This window comes from Akebia trifoliata, chromosome 10 (genome assembly GCF_017979445.1).
Source record: "Akebia trifoliata isolate Shusen 1 chromosome 10, ASM1797944v1, whole genome shotgun sequence".
Lineage (NCBI taxonomy): Eukaryota > Viridiplantae > Streptophyta > Magnoliopsida > Ranunculales > Lardizabalaceae > Akebia > Akebia trifoliata.
Window position 1 is genome coordinate 19,240,633 of NC_141384.1, and position 18,484 is coordinate 19,259,116.

Below are 18,484 nucleotides of genomic sequence, written 5' to 3' on the forward strand. Positions count from 1 at the left end.
ATAAGATTTGAGTCATAATTTATTTTATCTTATTTTTATCATTTTTGATATTTGGGTGAGATGCCCCTCTATTAATTGATTAAGGATGAGATGTAGCATTTCTATTGAATAAGATGGAAGTGGAGACCTAGCTAAGCTACCTCGGGGCAACGGAAACTCAAGATATCCCCCCTAGAGAGAGAGAGAGAGAGATGATTTAACAATAATATTATTGGTTATTCTTATCTCCACACAAATAAAATTTAAAAATACTTCAAATGAAAAACTATGACATTAGAAAATAAGTAAAATTAAATTGAATAGATAGATAAAGCTGATTACGATAAAGATAAAAATTTACTGAAAAAAATAAAAAATAATGTTACCCTCCATTTAATTTAAAAGAATGATAGTATCATAATGAAGTGATATTTCTTTAGTTCAAATCCAATTAGTACACAATCGAACAACTAATATAATATCTCAGAAATTAACAAACAGTTGGCCCTTAGGCATCACTCTCAAGGATTTATTTGAGAAATTAACAGGTTCATGTGCTCTAATAGGCATATAGACACCTCGGTCAAATAAAATAAAAATTGTGATTTATTTATTATTCAAAATAGAGGTTCATTAAACAAGACCATAGACTATGATCCCATTCCATTAGGAAGCCTAGTTGGGCCTAAAATCCTAGTCCAAGCATGGGTCATTTTATAACCAGGGTTGGGTTGGGTCAAGTCATGGATAAAAACTTGATGTCCAAGCCCAACCTGACCAATTTTGGACTATTTTGGAGGCTTGCTTGGGCCCGACCAACGCCATCCATATCCATCTCCTTTTAAGTTTTTCTTTTTTATTATCTTAATATCTAATTTGAGAGAAAGATAAATGCAAAGAGAATACTTGCCAATAAAGGTACTACTACAACATAATTAATGTGGATATTCCCCAAGACCAATCCATTAAGAGAAGTTTTATGAGGGGGGGGCATCCCGAGCTTCCAAAGTCTTGAAAAAGCTCAAAAGCCAAAAGTCAAAAATCGGGCTAAAATTAGCAAATTCTTATTGCTTTTGTGAAAAAAATTCTCTCATATATATATATATATATAATAATTATCTAATAATGAGACTACCTACTACTATTTCTAGAGTTCTCTCTTTTGGTCTCATAAAAAAATGATTTTTAGTTCATTCTCCACAACTTTTGTAAGTGCTCCTAGAAATCAAGGAGTACTAAACAATGGATACCACAAATCTAAATTTTTAAGGATTCAAAAAGAAGTGATCTTACATAACAAACACTTAACTTGAAACTTGAAAGCAAATAACTGAGGCCTTACCTATTAAGAGTCATGCTAGCGTGGCACAGTGAGACTCAAAGGTGACACAATAATGTGGTGGTGCGCACATAACCATCGATGCTTTCTGCGAGATACGAGTAAAAAGCATCGACAGTTATGTACGCACCACCACATCATTTGTGCCACCTTTGTGTCTCCGTTTGTGTCATTCCACCATTTTCCAACTATAAAATATGGGGATTAAAACAAGTGGGGACACCCCAACATTTACAAACCAAATTACCTTTCAAACTGATCCTTCCTCCAGAATGGGTGGCATAATTTTCTTCCAAAACCAATGCTTTCTCCACAACAGTATCATCTCTTCAATGGGAACTCCTTTGGTCTCAGGTAGGAAGAAATACACGAAGATCGTCATGAGAAAAATCCATCCCGCGAAGAAGAGAAAGATCCCATACTTGAAGGCACAGAGAAGTGAAAGAAAAGACTGAGCGATCACGAAAGTGAAGAAGAGATTGACTGCTACGGTGATGCTTTGTCCTGCAGATCGTGTTTCTAATGGGAATATCTCGCTTGGCACTGTCCACCCCAATGGACCCCATGACCATCCGAACGCCATGACAAAGAGGCAGATAACAATCACTACCAGAACTGAGAATCCTTTGGTCAGTTCCTTGTCGTCACCCAACTTGAGGCCCAAGATTATGGACACAATTATCTGTTTTGATTGCAACATAAAGAAGTTATATCAATTGTAAAAACCATAGCTAACGAAAAACAGACTAAAAAATGGATGGTTTAGGGAATACTTTTTACCTGACACACTATCATCGCTATTCCACCACTAATTAGCAAAACCCGTCGACCCCATTTATCAACAGTCGCAATAGAAATAAGCGTAGATAAAGCAAGAACTGCTCCAGTCAAAACTGAGGAGTAAAGAGAAGCATTTCCCCCGAATCCCATACTCTGGAATAGGACTGGCGCATAGAAGAGTATTGAATTTATGCCTGTCAAGATTTGGGACGTTGGCAATACGATTGCCATCACCAACTGTGGTCTGTTCCTTTTCTCAAGAATATTCCTGAATGGATGCTCGATCGAGTTTGCAAGTTCACTCGCATCGACAATGTCTTGAAATTCTGCATGCACGTTGTGGGTGCCTCTAATCTTCTCCAGAACTCTCCTTCCTTCGTCTGTTAATCCTTGTTCAAGCAGGCTGTTGGGTGTCTCTGGAAGAAGGAATCCCCCAACTACCATAAGCAATGCAGGGACTGCAGCTAGGCCTAACGACAGCCTCCATCCCCATGGGTGGATCTTTTCCGTTCCGTAATTGATCATGTTTGCAGAGAAAATCCCAAGAGTTGTTGCCAATTGAAACATCATGTTTAGCCCTCCACGGAGATGTGCTGGAGCCATTTCCGATAAATATAGCGGGACTGCCTTCAGAAATGTTTAGAAGATAAGTAAGGAAGAGGACTCGAATTTTTGGGCAAAAATTGGGTTTTATTTTTTCAAGATCTGTGGGATTTTTTTTTGGTAAACATCGAACCCACATCAAACAAGGAAATAAAAGAAATGATACATAACACTGAAATATTTAACATGGTTCAGTAGTGCCAACGCCCACTGATGAGATGAGAGCAATTCATTATCTTTGATTTAGAAATTAAACACCAGGGGGATTTTTCCCCACCACGTGAAAAAAGGGTAAATTCAATGTCAAGGTTTGTCGAATTTACCCCCTTTTCATGTAGTGCCATACCTCTCTCAGACCCTACAAAACATTGAAGCCCTAGTTTTCCTGTTTGATTTCACTCTCCCGTAACCCTAAAATGTATAACATTTCATATATTTTTATATCCGAAACCTGAAACACCAACATCGTCACAAAGTGGATGTTTGTACAATACTTTCCTGCTGTACTGTGCATCCCCATTGGGCAATCACCAACTAGATTCAAGACATCTATCACAACATTATATAATTAAGAGGAAACTTCGGGTGATCTAGAGAAAACGAGATATTTCATATCCTTGTAGCCTTGTTCTACATAATGGAATACATATATTAGAGTCAGCTTGAACCAAGTAAGACCTTCTATATAGAAGATATTTGGATGACAGCAATATTTTGATATGTACAAGTTTTCAACTGTTCAATTTATTTTTCTCGGTAATACATGAGAATACGTTCGATATTTAATAGGATGTAATAGGAAAATTTTGGGTTTCTTCCTCAAAACCCATCAACTTCAACCTCCATCAAAACCCAATCCTGTTCTTAAGATTTGAAGCTTGAAGATAATAGAATCTTGCCAATTTAAGGAAGAATTTTTCCAAAATATTGGGGAAAAAAACCACAGAATTTTGTGACAGTTGTGTTAATCACCAAAATCATGCCATGTCCACTAGTTTTTTGGAAACAAAATTTAAAGTTTCTCTTAGAAACAAATGTAAATTTATGGGTGGAATGGAAAAACTCAATGGGAATGATCTGAGGAAATTAAGATTACCTGATTTCCAAATCCGATTCCAACACCGAGCATGATCCGACCCAAGATCAACATTAACAGGTTTACAGCAGAAGCATTGAGAGTAGCTCCAACAAGGAAGCTAGCCCCACCACAGATTATACTAACCCGGCGACCGTACTTCCTGGTTACTGGTGATGCTACTAGAGATGAAACCAAACCAGCAAGATAAAGAGAAGAAGTAAATGCTGCAAGGCCATGGTTGTTGTATTTACAGTAGTTATTCTCATGAGAGAGACCCTTCTTATTGTAGACATCTGGGAAGAATTTACGTAGAAACTCATCCATGGATGTCACTCCACCTGTTAATTTTCAATGTAAAAAAGTCCCAATTCATCAGATAAAGGTATTTTAGAACCATTATTTACAAAATTGATTAGTATTTTTATGTGAGAAAAACCGAACATTTTTTTTTGGATTGTTTCTCTCAAGAACATCATCATAACAAAGATGAAATTTCTGTGGAACTGAATCAATCCCAGAATAGAAATAATCATATCAAGAGAGATAGAAGAATTTTTTGTAAAATTGAATCAAACCCATAACAGAAATGATCATAAAACTATAAAGAAGAATAAATGTAATTGCTGTGGAACTAAATCAAATCCAGAATAGAAAATGATCAAAAGAAGGAAAGATGAAATTTCTGTGGAACTGAATCAAACCCAAAATCTAAATCAAAAACCAGAACAGTAATGAAAAGAACAAGAAGGATAAATGAAATTTCTGTGAAACTGAAAAACAAAAACAGAACATAAATCATCATACGAAGAAGGATAAATGCAATTTCGACGGAATTGAGTCAAACCCAGAACAGAAATAATCATAACAAGAAGAAAGTTTTTTTTTTTTTTTTTTATTTCTGTGAAACTAGAATCAAACCCAGAACAGATAATGATAAAAACAAGAAGGAAAATTAAAATTTCTTTAGAACAGAATCAAACCCAGACATATATGATCAAAACAAGAAGGATAGATGAAAATCAGTGGAACTAAATCAAATCAAACCCAGAACAGAAATTGTACCTGAAATACCGATGTCATAACCAAAGATAGCACCTCCAATGGCAGCAACAATGCAAGCAATTACAACAAAAGCGGTGACCCTCCCTTCGTACTGTTGTGCCCTGTCCTTGGACACACCAGTCGGACCGAAAGATCCTCCAGCCATCTTCACAACCTCTCTCTCTCTCAAAGAAAAACTAACAAACTCGAAGGAAACACAAAGAAGAAATCATGCAAAAAAGATGAAAGTCGTCTGGTGAAGCGAGACTTCTTTTCAATGATTTTTTTGTACTTTCAGATCCTCATTATATATATATATATTACTACTAGGGGTGGTACTTGGTTCGGTTCGGGTTGATTTGGTTTAGAGCAAAATCACAATCGAATAGATCAAGATCGATTTTATTATACGAGAATCAGAATCGAACTGAATTGGTCTAGAATTGAATCTACCCAAACTGACCTTAATTCGATTTGATTTGGTTCGGTTCGATTCGATGGATTGTCAAAAGAGAGAGAGATTAACCTTTTTAACTTAACATTCGAATTCTACACGAAATTAATCATCAAATTTTCAATTCAAATCCTATAATCACTAAAGATCAGTACAACTAAAAAAGAATATAAAAAATAAAAAAATCCAAACTCAAAGCTGTCGCAAGTCATATATCGTTGGTCGTAGGTCACAACGAGAGAGAGAGAGATGTGCCCATGGCAATCACAAGTTGCAGGTTGCACTGTCGCAGCTGCATAGACAATGAGAGAGAGAGAGAGAGAGAGAGAGAGAGAGAGAGAGAGACGATTGCAGTCGATAGTAGTCAGTAGCAGCGTAGGTTGCAGTCACAGTGATAAGAGACGAAGAGGGTTTGTATTGAAAAAAAAAATTTACATTTTATTTTTATAAATAACATCGATTTTCGATTTGGTTCAGTTATTTATCAATTATGAATCGAAAATCAAATCGAATTCATCGTTTCTTATTTTCTTTAACCCGAAATCGAATCGCATTTAGTTAAAATCGAACCAACCCAATCCAAATTCACAGATTGGTTCGATTCTCGGTTTGAACCGAATTAAGTTGCACCCTAATATATACACACAAATCCAAATAAAGAGATCTTCAATTAAATATATATATATATATACATATATATAGGGGACGGTTCAGCAGCCCTAAAGTTTGCCAAGTTTGGTGCCAAACATTTTTCAAAATATGGGTTAAAAGTTTTGAAATGAGCTGATTTGGTTTAGAGCAAAATCACAATCGAATAGATCAAGATCGATTTTACTATACGAGAATCAGAACCGAACTGAATTGGTCTAGAATTGAATCTATCCAAACTGACCTTAATTCAATTTGGTTCAGTTCGATTCGATGGATTGTCAAAAGAGAGAGAGATTACCTTTTTAACTTAACATTCGAATTCTACACAAAATTAATCATCAATTTTTCGATTCAAATCCTATAATCACTAAAGATCAGTACAACTAAAAAAGAAATATAAAAAATAAAAAAACCCAAACTCAAACCTGTCGCAAGTCATATATCGTTGGCCGCAGGTCGCAGCGAGAGAGAGAGAGAGGGAGAGAGAGAGATCTGCCCATGGCAATCACAAGTTGCAGGTTGCACCGTCGCAACTACATAGACAATGAGAAAGAGAGAGAGAGACGATTGCAGTCGATGGTAGTAAGTAGCAGCACAGGTTGCAGTCACAGTGATAAGAGACGAAGAGGGTTTGTATTGAAAAAAAAAATTTACATTTTATTTTTATAAATAACATCGATTTTCGATTTGATTCAGTTATTTATCAATCATGAATCGAAAATCATCGAATTCATCGTTTCTTATTTTCTTTAACCCAAAATCGAATCGCATTTAGTTAAAATCGAACCGACCCAATCCAAATTCACGGATTGGTTCGATTCTCGGTTTGAACCGAATTAAGTTGCACCCTAATATATACACACAAATCCAAATAAAGAGATCTTCAATTAATATATATATATAGGGGACGGTTCAACAGCCCTAAAGTTTGCCAAGTTTGGTGCCAAACATTTTTCAAAATATGGGCTAAAAGTTTTGGAATGAGCTGATTTGGTTTAGAGCAAAATCACAATCAAATAGATCAAGATCGATTTTACTATACGAGAATCAGAACCGAACTGAATTGGTCTAGAATTGAATCTTCCCAAACTGACCTTAATTCGATTTGGTTCGGTTCGATTCGATGGATTGTCAAAAGAGAGAGAAATTAACCTTTTTAACTTAACATTCGAATTCTACAAAAAATTAATCATCAATTTTTCGTTTCAAATCCTATAATCATTAAAGATTAGTACAACTAAAAAAGAAATATAAAAAATAAAAAAACCCAAACTCAAACCTGTCGCAAGTCATATATCGTTGGCCGCAAGTCGCAGCGAGAGAGAGAGAGAAGGAGAGAGAGAGATGTGCCCATGGCAATCACAAGTTGCAGGTTGCACCGTCGCAGCTACATAGACAATGAGAGAGAGAGAGAGAGAGAGAGAGAGAGGGAGAGATACGATTGCAGTCGATGGTAGTCAGTAGCAGCACAGGTTGCAGTCACAGTGATAAGAGACGAAGAGGGTTTGTATTGAAAAAAAAAATTTACATTTTATTTTTATAAATAGCATCAATTTTCGATTTGGTTCAGTTATTTATCAATCATGAATTGAAAATCAAATCGAATTCATCGTTTCTTATTTTCTTTAACCCGAAATCGAATCGCATTTAGTTAAAATCGAACCAACCCAATCCAAATTCACGGATTGGTTCGATTCTCGGTTTGAACTGAATTAAGTTGCACACTAATATATACACACAAATCCAAATAAAGAGATCTTCAATTTATATATATATATATATATATATATATATATATATATATATATATATATATATATATAGGGGACGGTTCAGCAGCCCTAAAGTTTGCCAAGTTTGGTGCCAAACATTTTTCAAAATATGGGTTAGAAGTTTTGGAATGAGCTGATTTGGTTTAGAGCAAAATCACAATCGAATAGATCAAGATTGATTTTATTATATGAGAATCAGAACCGAACTGAATTGATCTAGAATTGAATCTACCCAAACTGACCTTAATTCGATTTGGTTTGGTTCGGTTCGATTCGATGGATTGTCAAAAGAGAGAGAGAGATTAACCTTTTTAACTTAACATTCGAATTCTACACGAAATTAATCATCAATTTTTCGATTCAAATCCTATAATCACTAAAGATCAGTACAACTAAAAAAGAAATATAAAAAATAAAAAAACCCAAACTCAAACCTGTCGCAAGTCATATATCGTTGGCCGTAGGTCGCAGCGAAAGAGGGAGGGAGAGAGAGAGATGTGCCCATAGCAATCACAAGTTGCAGGTTGCACTGTCGCAACTGCATAGAGAGAGAGAGAGAGAGAGAGAGAGAGAGAGAGAGAGAGAGACGATTCCAGTCGATGGTAGTCAGTAGCAGCGCAGGTTGCAGTCACAGTGATAAGAGACGAAGAGGGTTTGTATTGAAAAAAAAAATTTACATTTTATTTTTATAAATAGCATCAATTTTCGATTTGGTTCAGTTATTTATCAATCATGAATCGAAAATCAAATCGAATTCATCGTTTCTTATTTTCTTTAACCCGAAATCGAATCGCATTTAGTTAAAATCGAACCAACCCAATCCAAATTCACGGATTGGTTCGATTCTTGGTTTGAACTGAATTAAGTTGCACCCTAATACATACACATAAATCCAAATAAAGAGATCTTCAATTAATATATATATATATATAGGGGACGGTTCAGCAGCCCTAAAGTTTGCCAAGTTTGGTGCCAAACATTTTTCAAAATATGGGTTAGAAGTTTTGGAATGAGCAGATTTTTTGTGAGGATGATCTCTATGATGAGGAGATCATTCTCACCAAAAATCAGCCTATTCCAAAACTTCTAACCCCATCAAAAGTGATTTACAAAAATTGAACGATCCACCATTCTTCAACTTGTAAACTAGGGTTAGAAATTTCAAAATGAGCTGATTTTTCGTGAGGATGATCTCTTCATCATAAAGATCATCCTCACAAAAAATCAGCCTACTCTAAAATTTCTAATCCCATCAAAAGTGATTTACAAAAAATGTTTGGCACCAAACTTGGCAAACTTTAGGGCTGCCGAACTGCTCCCATATATATATGGTCGGGTTCCGTAGACCCCATTACGATGCCCCATTATGACTCACCGTTACACCGTTATGTCTTATATGGGCAAAAATGTTTGGAATGAGCTGATTTTTTGTGAGGATGATCTCTATGGTGAAGAGATCATCCTTACCAAAAATCAGCTCATTATGAAACTTCTAGCCCCATGTTTACAAGTTGAAATTTTTTTGACCGTCCAATTTTTGTAAATCAATTTTGATGGGGTTAGAAGTTTTGGAATGGGATGATTTTTTGCCAGGATGATCCCCTCATCACAAAGATCATTCTCACAAAAAATCAGCTCATTCCAAACATTTTTACTTATATAAGACAAATGATGAGTCGTAATGGGAGTCCTAGGAACCCCACCATTTATATATATATATATATATATATATATATATATATATATATATATATGGGTCACGTTCCTAAGACTCATATTGAGACTCACATTGCGACACACCGTTTTGTCTTTATATGGGCAAAAATGTTTGGAATGAGCTGGTTTTTTGTGAGGATGATCTCTGTGATGAGGGGATCATCCTGGCAAAAAATCATCCCATTCCAAAACTTCTAACCCCATCAAAATTGATTTACAAAAATTGGACGGTCTATAATTTTTCAACAAAAATTAGACGGTCTAGAAGTTTCATAATGAGCTGATTTTTGGCAAAGATGATCTCCTCACCATAGAGATCATCCTCACAAAAAATCAGTCAATTCCAAATATTTTTTGCCCATATAAGACAAAACGGTGTGTTGCAATGTGAGTCCCAATATGAGTCTTAGGAACGCTGTTCTACATATATATATATATATATATATATATATATATATATATATATATATATATATATATATATATATATATATATATGGGTCACGTTCCTAAGACTCATATTGAGACTCACATTGCGACACACCGTTTTGTCTTATATGGGCAAAAATGTTTGGAATGAGCTGATTTTTTGTGAGGATGATCTCTGTGATGAGGGGATCATCCTGGCAAAAAATCATCTCATTCCAAAACTTCTAACCCCATCAAAATTGATTTACAAAAATTGGACGGTCTATAATTTTTCAACAAAAATGGACGGTCTAGAAGTTTCATAATGAGCTGATTTTTGGCAAGGATGATCTCCTCACCACAGAGATCATCCTCACAAAAAATCAGCCCATTCCAAATATTTTTGCCCATATAAGACAAAATGGTGTGTCGCAATGTGAGTCCCAATATGAGTCTTAGGAACGCTGTTCATATATATATATATATATATATATATATGAACAGCGTTCCTAAGACTCATATTGGGACTCACATTGCGACACACCATTTTGTCTTATATGGGCAAAAATATTTGGAATGGGCTGATTTTTTGTGAGGATGATCTCTGTGGTGAGGAGATCATCCTTGCCAAAAATCAGCTCATTATGAAACTTCTAGACCGTCCAATTTTTGTTGAAAAATTATAGACCGTCCAATTTTTGTAAATCAATTTTGATGGGGTTAGAAGTTTTGGAATGGGATGATTTTTTGCCAGGATGATCCCCTCATCAAAGAGATCATCCTCACAAAAAATCAGCTCATTCCAAATATTTTTGCCCATATAAGACAAAACGGTGTGTCGCAATGTGAGTCTCAATATGAGTCTTAGGAACGTGACCCTATATATATATATATATATATATATATATATATATATATATATATATATATATATATGGGTCGGGTTCGTGCAACACACATTGCGACACACGTATAGACAACGTGTTTGTCTTATATGGGCAAAAATGTTTGGAATGGGCTGATTTTTTGTGAGGATGATCTCTGTGATGAGAGGATCATCCTGGAAAAAAATCATCAAATTCCAAAACTTCTAACCCCATCAAAATTGATTTACAAAAATTGGACGGTCTATAATTTTTCAACAAAAATTGGACGGTCTAGAAGTTTCATAATGAGCTGATTTTTGGCAAGGATGATCTCCTCACCACAGAGATCATCCTCACAAAAAATCAGCCCATTCTAAACATTTTTGCCCATATAAGACAAAACACGTTGTCTATATGTGTGTTGAAATGGTTGTCGTTTGAACCTGATCCTATATATATATATATATAGGGTTGGGTTATTACGACTCCTATTACGACCCCCTTTGTGACACACCATTTTGTCTTATATGGGCAAAAATGTTTGGAATGGGCTGATTTTTTGTGAGGATGATCTCTATGGTGAGGAGATCATCCTTGCCAAAAATCAGCTCATTATGAAACTTCTAGCCCCATGTTTACAAGTTGAAAAATTTTAGACCGTCCAATTTTTGTAAATCAATTTTGATGGGGTTAGAAGTTTTGGAATGGGATGAATTTTAGCCAGGATGATTCCCTCATCACAGAGATCATCCTCACAAAAAATCAGCCCATTTCAAACATTTTTGCCTATATAAGACAAAATGGTGTGTCGCAAAGGGGGTCGTAATAACGCCATCCACATATATATATATATATATATATATATATATATATATATATACAAAATGGTGTGTCGCAAAGGGGGTCGTAATAACGCCATCCATATATATATATATAGATGATAGATGATGGTTCAGTAGCCCTAAAGTTTGCCAAGTTTGGTGCCAAACATTTTTCAAAATATGGGTTAGAAGCTTTGGAATGAGCTGAATTTTTGTGAGGATGATCTCTATGATGAGGAGAACATCCTCACCAAAATCAGCCTATTCCAAAACTTCTAACCCCATCAAAAGTGAATTACAAAAATTGGACGATCCATGATTCTTCAACTTGTAAACTAGGGTTAGAAGTTACAAAATGAGCTGATTTTTTGTGAGGATGATCTCTTCACCGTAGAGATCATTCTCACAAAAAAATCAGCCTATTCCAAAATTTCTAACCCCATCAAAAGTGATTTACAAAAAATGTTTGGCACTAAACTTGGCAAACTTTAGGACTGTCAAACCGCTCCCATATATATATAAAAATTTTGGAATAGGCTGATTTTTTGTGAGGATGATCTCTACGGTGAAGAGATCATCCTCACAAAAAATCAACTCATTTTGAAACTTCTAACCCTAATTTACAAGTTGAAGAATCATGGACCGTCCAATTTTTGTAATTCACTTTTGATGGGGTTATAAATTTTCCAACATGCTGATTTTTGGTGAGGATGATCTCCTTATCATAGAGATCATCCTCACAAAAAATCAGCTCATTTCAAAGCTTCTAACCCATATTTTGAAAAATGTTTGGCATCAAACTTGACAAATTTTAGGGCTGCTGAACCGTCCCACACACACATATATATATATATATATATATATATATATATATATATATATATGGAAATGTTCAGCACCCTAAGTTTTACCACACACTTTAACAAACGTTTTTTGTCCTACATGGGTTAGAAGTTTTGGAATGGGCTGATTTTTGGTGAGGATGATCTTTATGATTAGAAGATCATCCTCCCCAAAAATCAGCCCATTCCGAAATGTTTAGCCCCATGTTTACACGTTGAAAAATTGTGGACCGTCAATTTTTTGTAAATCATTTTTTATGGGGTTAGAAGTTTTGAAATGAGCTGATTTTTGGTGAGGATGATCTCCTCACTATAGAGATCATCCTTACCAAAAATCAGCCCATTCCAAAACTTCTAACCCATGTAAGACAAAACACGTTTGTTAAAGTGTGTGGTAAAGCTTAGGGTGCTGAACGGGACCCACATATATATATATATATATATATAATATATATATATATATATATATAATATATATATATATATATATATATATATATATATATATATATATAGGGGGGCGTTCAATGGCCAACTTTTTAGCAAACTTTTTGGCAAAACATTTTTCAAAACATGGGTTAGAGGTTTTGGAATGGGCTGATTTTTGGTGAGGATGATCTCTACGGTGAGGAGATCATCATCACCAAAAATCAGCCCATTCCAAAACTTCTAACCCCATCAAAAACAGTTTACAAAAAATGGACGGTCCACGATTTTTCAGCTGGTAAACATAGGTTAAAAGTATTGGAATGGGCTGATTTTTGGTGAGGATGATCTACTCACCGTAAAGATCATCCTCACCAAAAATCAGCCCATTCCAAAACCACTAACCCATGTTTTGAAAAATGTTTTGCCAAAAAGTTTGCTAAAAAGTTTGCCCTTGAACGCTACCCATATATATATATATACATATTTATTGTTGTTGATAAGTACATGAAAATGCCACGTGGCATTTTGTGTGTGGGCCAATTGAAGCAGTTTTCAATTTTCATCAACCCACGCAATAGGTATGGTTTCAGTTTCTTAACAGTAAGGAGTGTATCAAAGACTTTTGTTTTAAAGGATAAAGGTAAAGAATATTTATTTCATAACGGCCTGGTCTGACGCGAATAACAATTTAAACGTGTAAAACTTTGCTGTATTCATGAATACCAAAAATTTGATGTCCACCAAGTAATGTCTCCATAGCTTTTGGATCCATTAATGAAATTTTTTTGTAGGGAAAATTACTTACAAAGGAACTGGTGGAGGGATTTTTTTCTTCTAATTAGTCCCTAAATTTTAGGATTCTCTTAATAGTCCATTTTGTAAATTTCTTATTTTTAATTAGTCTAATTAGTCCCTAAATGTCAAAATTGCCCTTATCATTTGGATTCAGTATTTTTGTCTAAAAAAAATTGGATTTTTGATATTCTAATTGAGTTTCAAAGACTCTATTTCGATGAAAATGATTTGAGAATGAAAAAGAGACTATTTTCAGGCATTTTGAAGATATATATAAAAAGTTAGGGTTTTTTAATTTTTTTAATGAAAATTGATCAAGGATGATTTTTTGGGTTTAAAATCGTCTACACAAGTTGTTATGTCAAGTTTTTAGTTGATCTTTCCACATATTTTAATCGGAAAAACTTAATAAAATGAAAACAAATGGATTTTATTAATGTGGAACACACCACTTTTTATTTTGGGGTTCAACATTTTTATTGTCGAGTTTGACATTTTTTTAAAAAAAATTGTCGAACTCAATAATACAAATTGGTGAGCTCTGGTAATAAAAAGAGGTGAGCTTGACAATCAATAAAATTGGCGAGTTAGACAAAAAATAAAAATTGGTGAGCTCGATAATAAAAATGTTGAACTCTATAATAAATAAAAAGTGGTAAGCTCGATATTATATTTATTTTTTAAAATATGGACTTTGGTCTTCATTTTTTTTCTTTTTAAATTAGTGAAATAAATCAAAATATACATTTAAATGCTCAAAATTAGAAGTATATCATTTTCATTCGTCATCCACAATAAAAAATTATTGAAAATGATTTAAAAACCAAAATATGTGACTATGATGAAAAAATGGTATTTTAAGTATTTCAAAAATATTATAACCTTAGATGAGATTGACGGACCAGTAAGAAAAGAAAATTTTATTTAATTGACAACCAAACAACTGCCCAAAACTCAGCCAGTATTTAGAAAGAAATCCCTTTGTTCAGATCCCTTAAGTAATTTTTTTATTTTTTATTTTTTATGAGAAAACATTCAACTTGATTGGAGATTTCTACCTATTTGATTTTATAATATTTATTGTTGACTCTAGTCATTGATTTGATCAAAAATTTTTTTTTTTCCAATTTTTACTTAAATCATACACCTAAATAAATTATTTTCTTTTATGGATCTAATAAATAATAGATATAGCTTCAAAATCTGATGATTAGTGGGCCCATAAGAAAACATAAAAAACATCAATAGTTTTGTATCTATGAAATCAGCAAAAACTTGTGTATGGATTTTCTTTTTGTGAGGTGCCTTCATGTAACACGTTCGCTTTTTTGTTTTATTCCTAAAATTAAGGGAAAAAAAAATTTCTCAGCAGTTGAGAAATCGCACTCACAAGTAGAAGGTCAACTAGACATACAAGTCAGATGGCCTGTAGAAATTTGCCACGTGGCGTTCTATATGTTGCTTTGATAGCCCGCGAAATAAGAGAATTCAGGCTCTTGTATTTGAAGTCAATTCCATTACCTACCGAGTCGTGCTGGGGTGACACGGAATTTAATGTGATTCTCACAATTCTGATGTGGAGATGTATATATAATCGTAAATGATTTTTACTCGTATTACGAGAAAATACATTTATGATTATATGCACATCCCACGTCAGACTTTGTTAGAATTACAGTAAATACCCTTTGTCATTCCAGTATTTTCCTTACCTATTAAGTTACGGGTTACGTTGAGAGGTAATGTTGAAAAGTGGTGGCATTATATTATCCACTCAATCCAGTGGTTTAGCCCATCATTTTGTCTGGGTGGGGTGGCCAAAGCAAGTGGGGTTGACTCAGTGGTAAGTAGGATTTTCTTCTACATTTAATGATAACGTTGAACATCTTCAAGGTGACATATTTTGGATAGAAAATTCAACAAGTTTTTTTATTTATTTATTTTTTTTTATTTTTTTTAAAGAAAAGAATCAAGTCAAGAGGTCATGAAACCTCTACAAAAGCATAGGGTGTCTCAATTATTCACCAAATTAAAATACCTACATACCCCCTTTGACCTCAGTCTTTTACGATAAATTAATAGAAAATGATCTCATTACTCTTGTCTTCAATTAAAAATTCTAAATACTTCTGATTTTACTCTTGGGGGGAAGACTACCCTCCTAACCCTAACCCTAGCCCCTTCTTCACTCTGCCCCTGGTGGTAATACCAGCTAGAGGGATAATCTGACAATATTGTAACTTCGTCATCCCTAATTAAAATTGTTGGATCTAACAATATCTACAATGCAAAACATGAGTGAACATATGAGTTCATTTTGATGAATCTATCGATCCTGATCCTGATCATATATATAAATGGTAAATTACCATTTTGTGAATGAAATTTCTATCATGATAAATTATTCATTTTAATTCCTAAAATAAAAAGAGCCAGATCATAAGTGTTTTAAAGTGATTATCTCGCAAATATAAAATAACAAGGTCGTTGATATATATATATATTTTTTCAAAGTGACAATCTCACTAGTTTATATAATGACAACCGATGATCCAAGGAGTTGGGCTATCGACAAACTGAGCCTTGATAAGCTTTTTAGGAAGGGTAAGTCAAGTGTTTGAAATCTCACAAAGCAATGATTTCTTGAGGCCATGTTCTAGGGTTCGGTTGACCTCGACTCAACCAGTTACACGTAAGGCTTTTCAAGGAAGTGGTGCGTATGACTGTGGGATTAGTCTCACTACGTGGAAAGGGGGTAAATTTGACATGGTTCTTTTAAACACTTCATGAATAATGGGATAAACTTGACGGACCTTGATGTTGAATTTACCTTTTCTTTTTTTTACTTAGTGTCTCACTCGAAGATTAGGGATGCCCACAATAAGTAAAAATAAAAAATAAAAAATAGTGATGATTTCACTAAAAAGTAGTAGACCTTTGAGATTGTCACTTCTATTATAACAAGTGATTGTCACTTTGAGAAAAAAAATATCAGCAATCTAGCTACTTTATACCTTTGAGAGAAACACTTGAAAAACCTACAATATCACTCTTCACATTTTGGGAATAAAAAGGAAGTGAGTCAGAATGGAATTTCATCAAAAGTTGATCTCATGTTGAGAAATTTCTCAAATAAAAAGTTAAAGACTTTTTTTTCTAAGATAATTTGCACTATATAACAGACCGTCCGCGTATGATTTACCGTGCATTCATGTAAAAACTCAGACCTAAAATATATACATATGTTATTTTGAAAATGGACAGTTATTGAACTCCCACTGAAATTCCAAATTTAATATTAAATTTTAGTTAATTAAAATAATCATTTATTAAGTTCATAGAATTTTGTCATCTACATCCTTGTAGCATTGGATTATATTTTTGGATGCCACAAGATGAGCTCATTGACTTACTCGTGAAAAATTGGGTTCAAGCATAAGAGCACAAGATTACTTAGATAAGGGTGGACATTTTTTTCCTATTAAAATTTATTATTTTTGTAATAAAAAATATAAAAGGAGAGGGTAAAATAGTAAATTAGCATCTAAACGTTAAGAACATCTTTGATAGGGGAGGTAAGTGCAATTGTCAAAATGTGAGGGGGTCAATATAGAATTATGCCAAACTATAGTATGTCAAAGTGTAATTTACCCTATAATTTTATGATAGTTATTATTGCCACACCAACTGTGTGCAATTGTTTATTTACATAGGAATTGATGTGGCATTAGTAAAAGTTGGTGTGGCAATAGCAGCTCTAAATTTTATTTATAATAATAGTTATTTAGACTTGCCACCACCTAATGATCTGATGTTCCAAATTATTAAGCAGGGGCCACTGCTGAATTGAACCCATACTAAGATGGGAGATCAACATTAATTTTAGGAAAATAATTTCATTTGGAGTCCGAGGAAATACCCTTTCATTTCATCCCTTTGTTTGATTAGTATTTTCTAGTTTTGTTTGGTTCGAAACTCTTAAAAAAGTTAAGTTTAGGTCTATGTTAACTACTTCGTGAAGTGAACATGTTTTACCACTCTAGAACGGCGTAGATATAGATGACAGTATTTGAAGGTTGAATTAAAGATCAAGGATAAAAAAGAGGTTGAAGATGATTAGTTTTGAGGAGAAAAAATCAATGTTTTTTTAGTTTCAAGTTCAAGAAGAGGGCATTTGGTCATTTTCACTAGTCTATAAAAGAAACAGAGGTCAAATGGGCATGATATCAGTTTGAAAACTTAGGGGTGATCTCAAACATTATCAAAATGTGGAGGGAAGTGTACACATTAAGCGTAGATTGATGGGTGCATTTCAAAAAATCCAACATGAACCCAACTGTGAAATGAGTTCAATTTGTACTAATTTCAATTTCAGTTTTTTTTTTTTTATTAAATTAAAATAATTACAAAATAGGAAGAAATGCCCTACAAAGATAATCCTAGATTTTTGGATGTGTGGTGTCACATGACAACACCACAATTTTCTCATAAATGAATCAAATGAATATTTTTTTTGTTCTTAGGTTTCCCATAAAGGAAAGATTTTGAATGTTTTTGAATTTTTTCTAATTAATGTTTTTCTCTAATTGAATTGATTACCAAATCATAGAAATGTTATCTAAGTCTTTGAATGATTCAAGGATTAATAAGAGCTTATCCTATTTTATCCTTCTTAAAATAATTGCAATGAGAAAGGAAAGTCTACTAATAAAAAATTTAAAGGTGTGCAATCATAGTTTATAAGAATTCATATTTATTCTTATAAGTTGGTTTACTACCAAAAATATCTCTAAAGATATTCCAAAAGGGCTTCAATGATCTGAACTTCCAAATACGTCTTGATGACTTATCAATGTTCATCCTACTTTTACAATTTTTTTTTTCCCACTGAATCGGTATTTTAAAAACAA

General features: G+C 33.8%; 1 protein-coding gene across 1 annotated transcript; it reads right to left on the reverse strand.

The window, feature by feature from the left end:
• Positions 1–1,226: 1,226 nt before the first annotated feature.
• On the reverse strand, positions 1,227–5,117 carry LOC147393222 (sugar transport protein 7-like). Its single transcript, XM_086456450.1, has 4 exons — positions 4,842–5,117; positions 3,798–4,117; positions 2,099–2,725; positions 1,227–2,000 (listed from the first exon to the last, which is right to left on the reverse strand). The coding sequence occupies exons 1-4, from the start codon at positions 4,984–4,986 to the stop codon at positions 1,569–1,571; spliced, it is 1,524 nt and encodes a 507-aa protein (XP_086312576.1). The 5' UTR covers positions 4,987–5,117; the 3' UTR covers positions 1,227–1,568.
• Between the last annotated feature and the right edge of the window lie 13,367 nt (positions 5,118–18,484).

Excerpts from the sequence above, each read along its gene's own strand:
- LOC147393222 (XM_086456450.1), bottom strand. The coding sequence starts at position 4,986 with ATGGCTGGAGGATCTTTCGGTCCGACTGGTGTGTCCAAGGACAGGGCA. Across the intron at positions 2,726-3,797 it reads GAATCGGATTTGGAAATCAG|GCAGTCCCGCTATATTTATC; the intron begins GTAATCTTAATT and ends ACATTTCTGAAG. Across the intron at positions 2,001-2,098 it reads TAGCGATGATAGTGTGTCAG|ATAATTGTGTCCATAATCTT; the intron begins GTAAAAAGTATT and ends CAATCAAAACAG.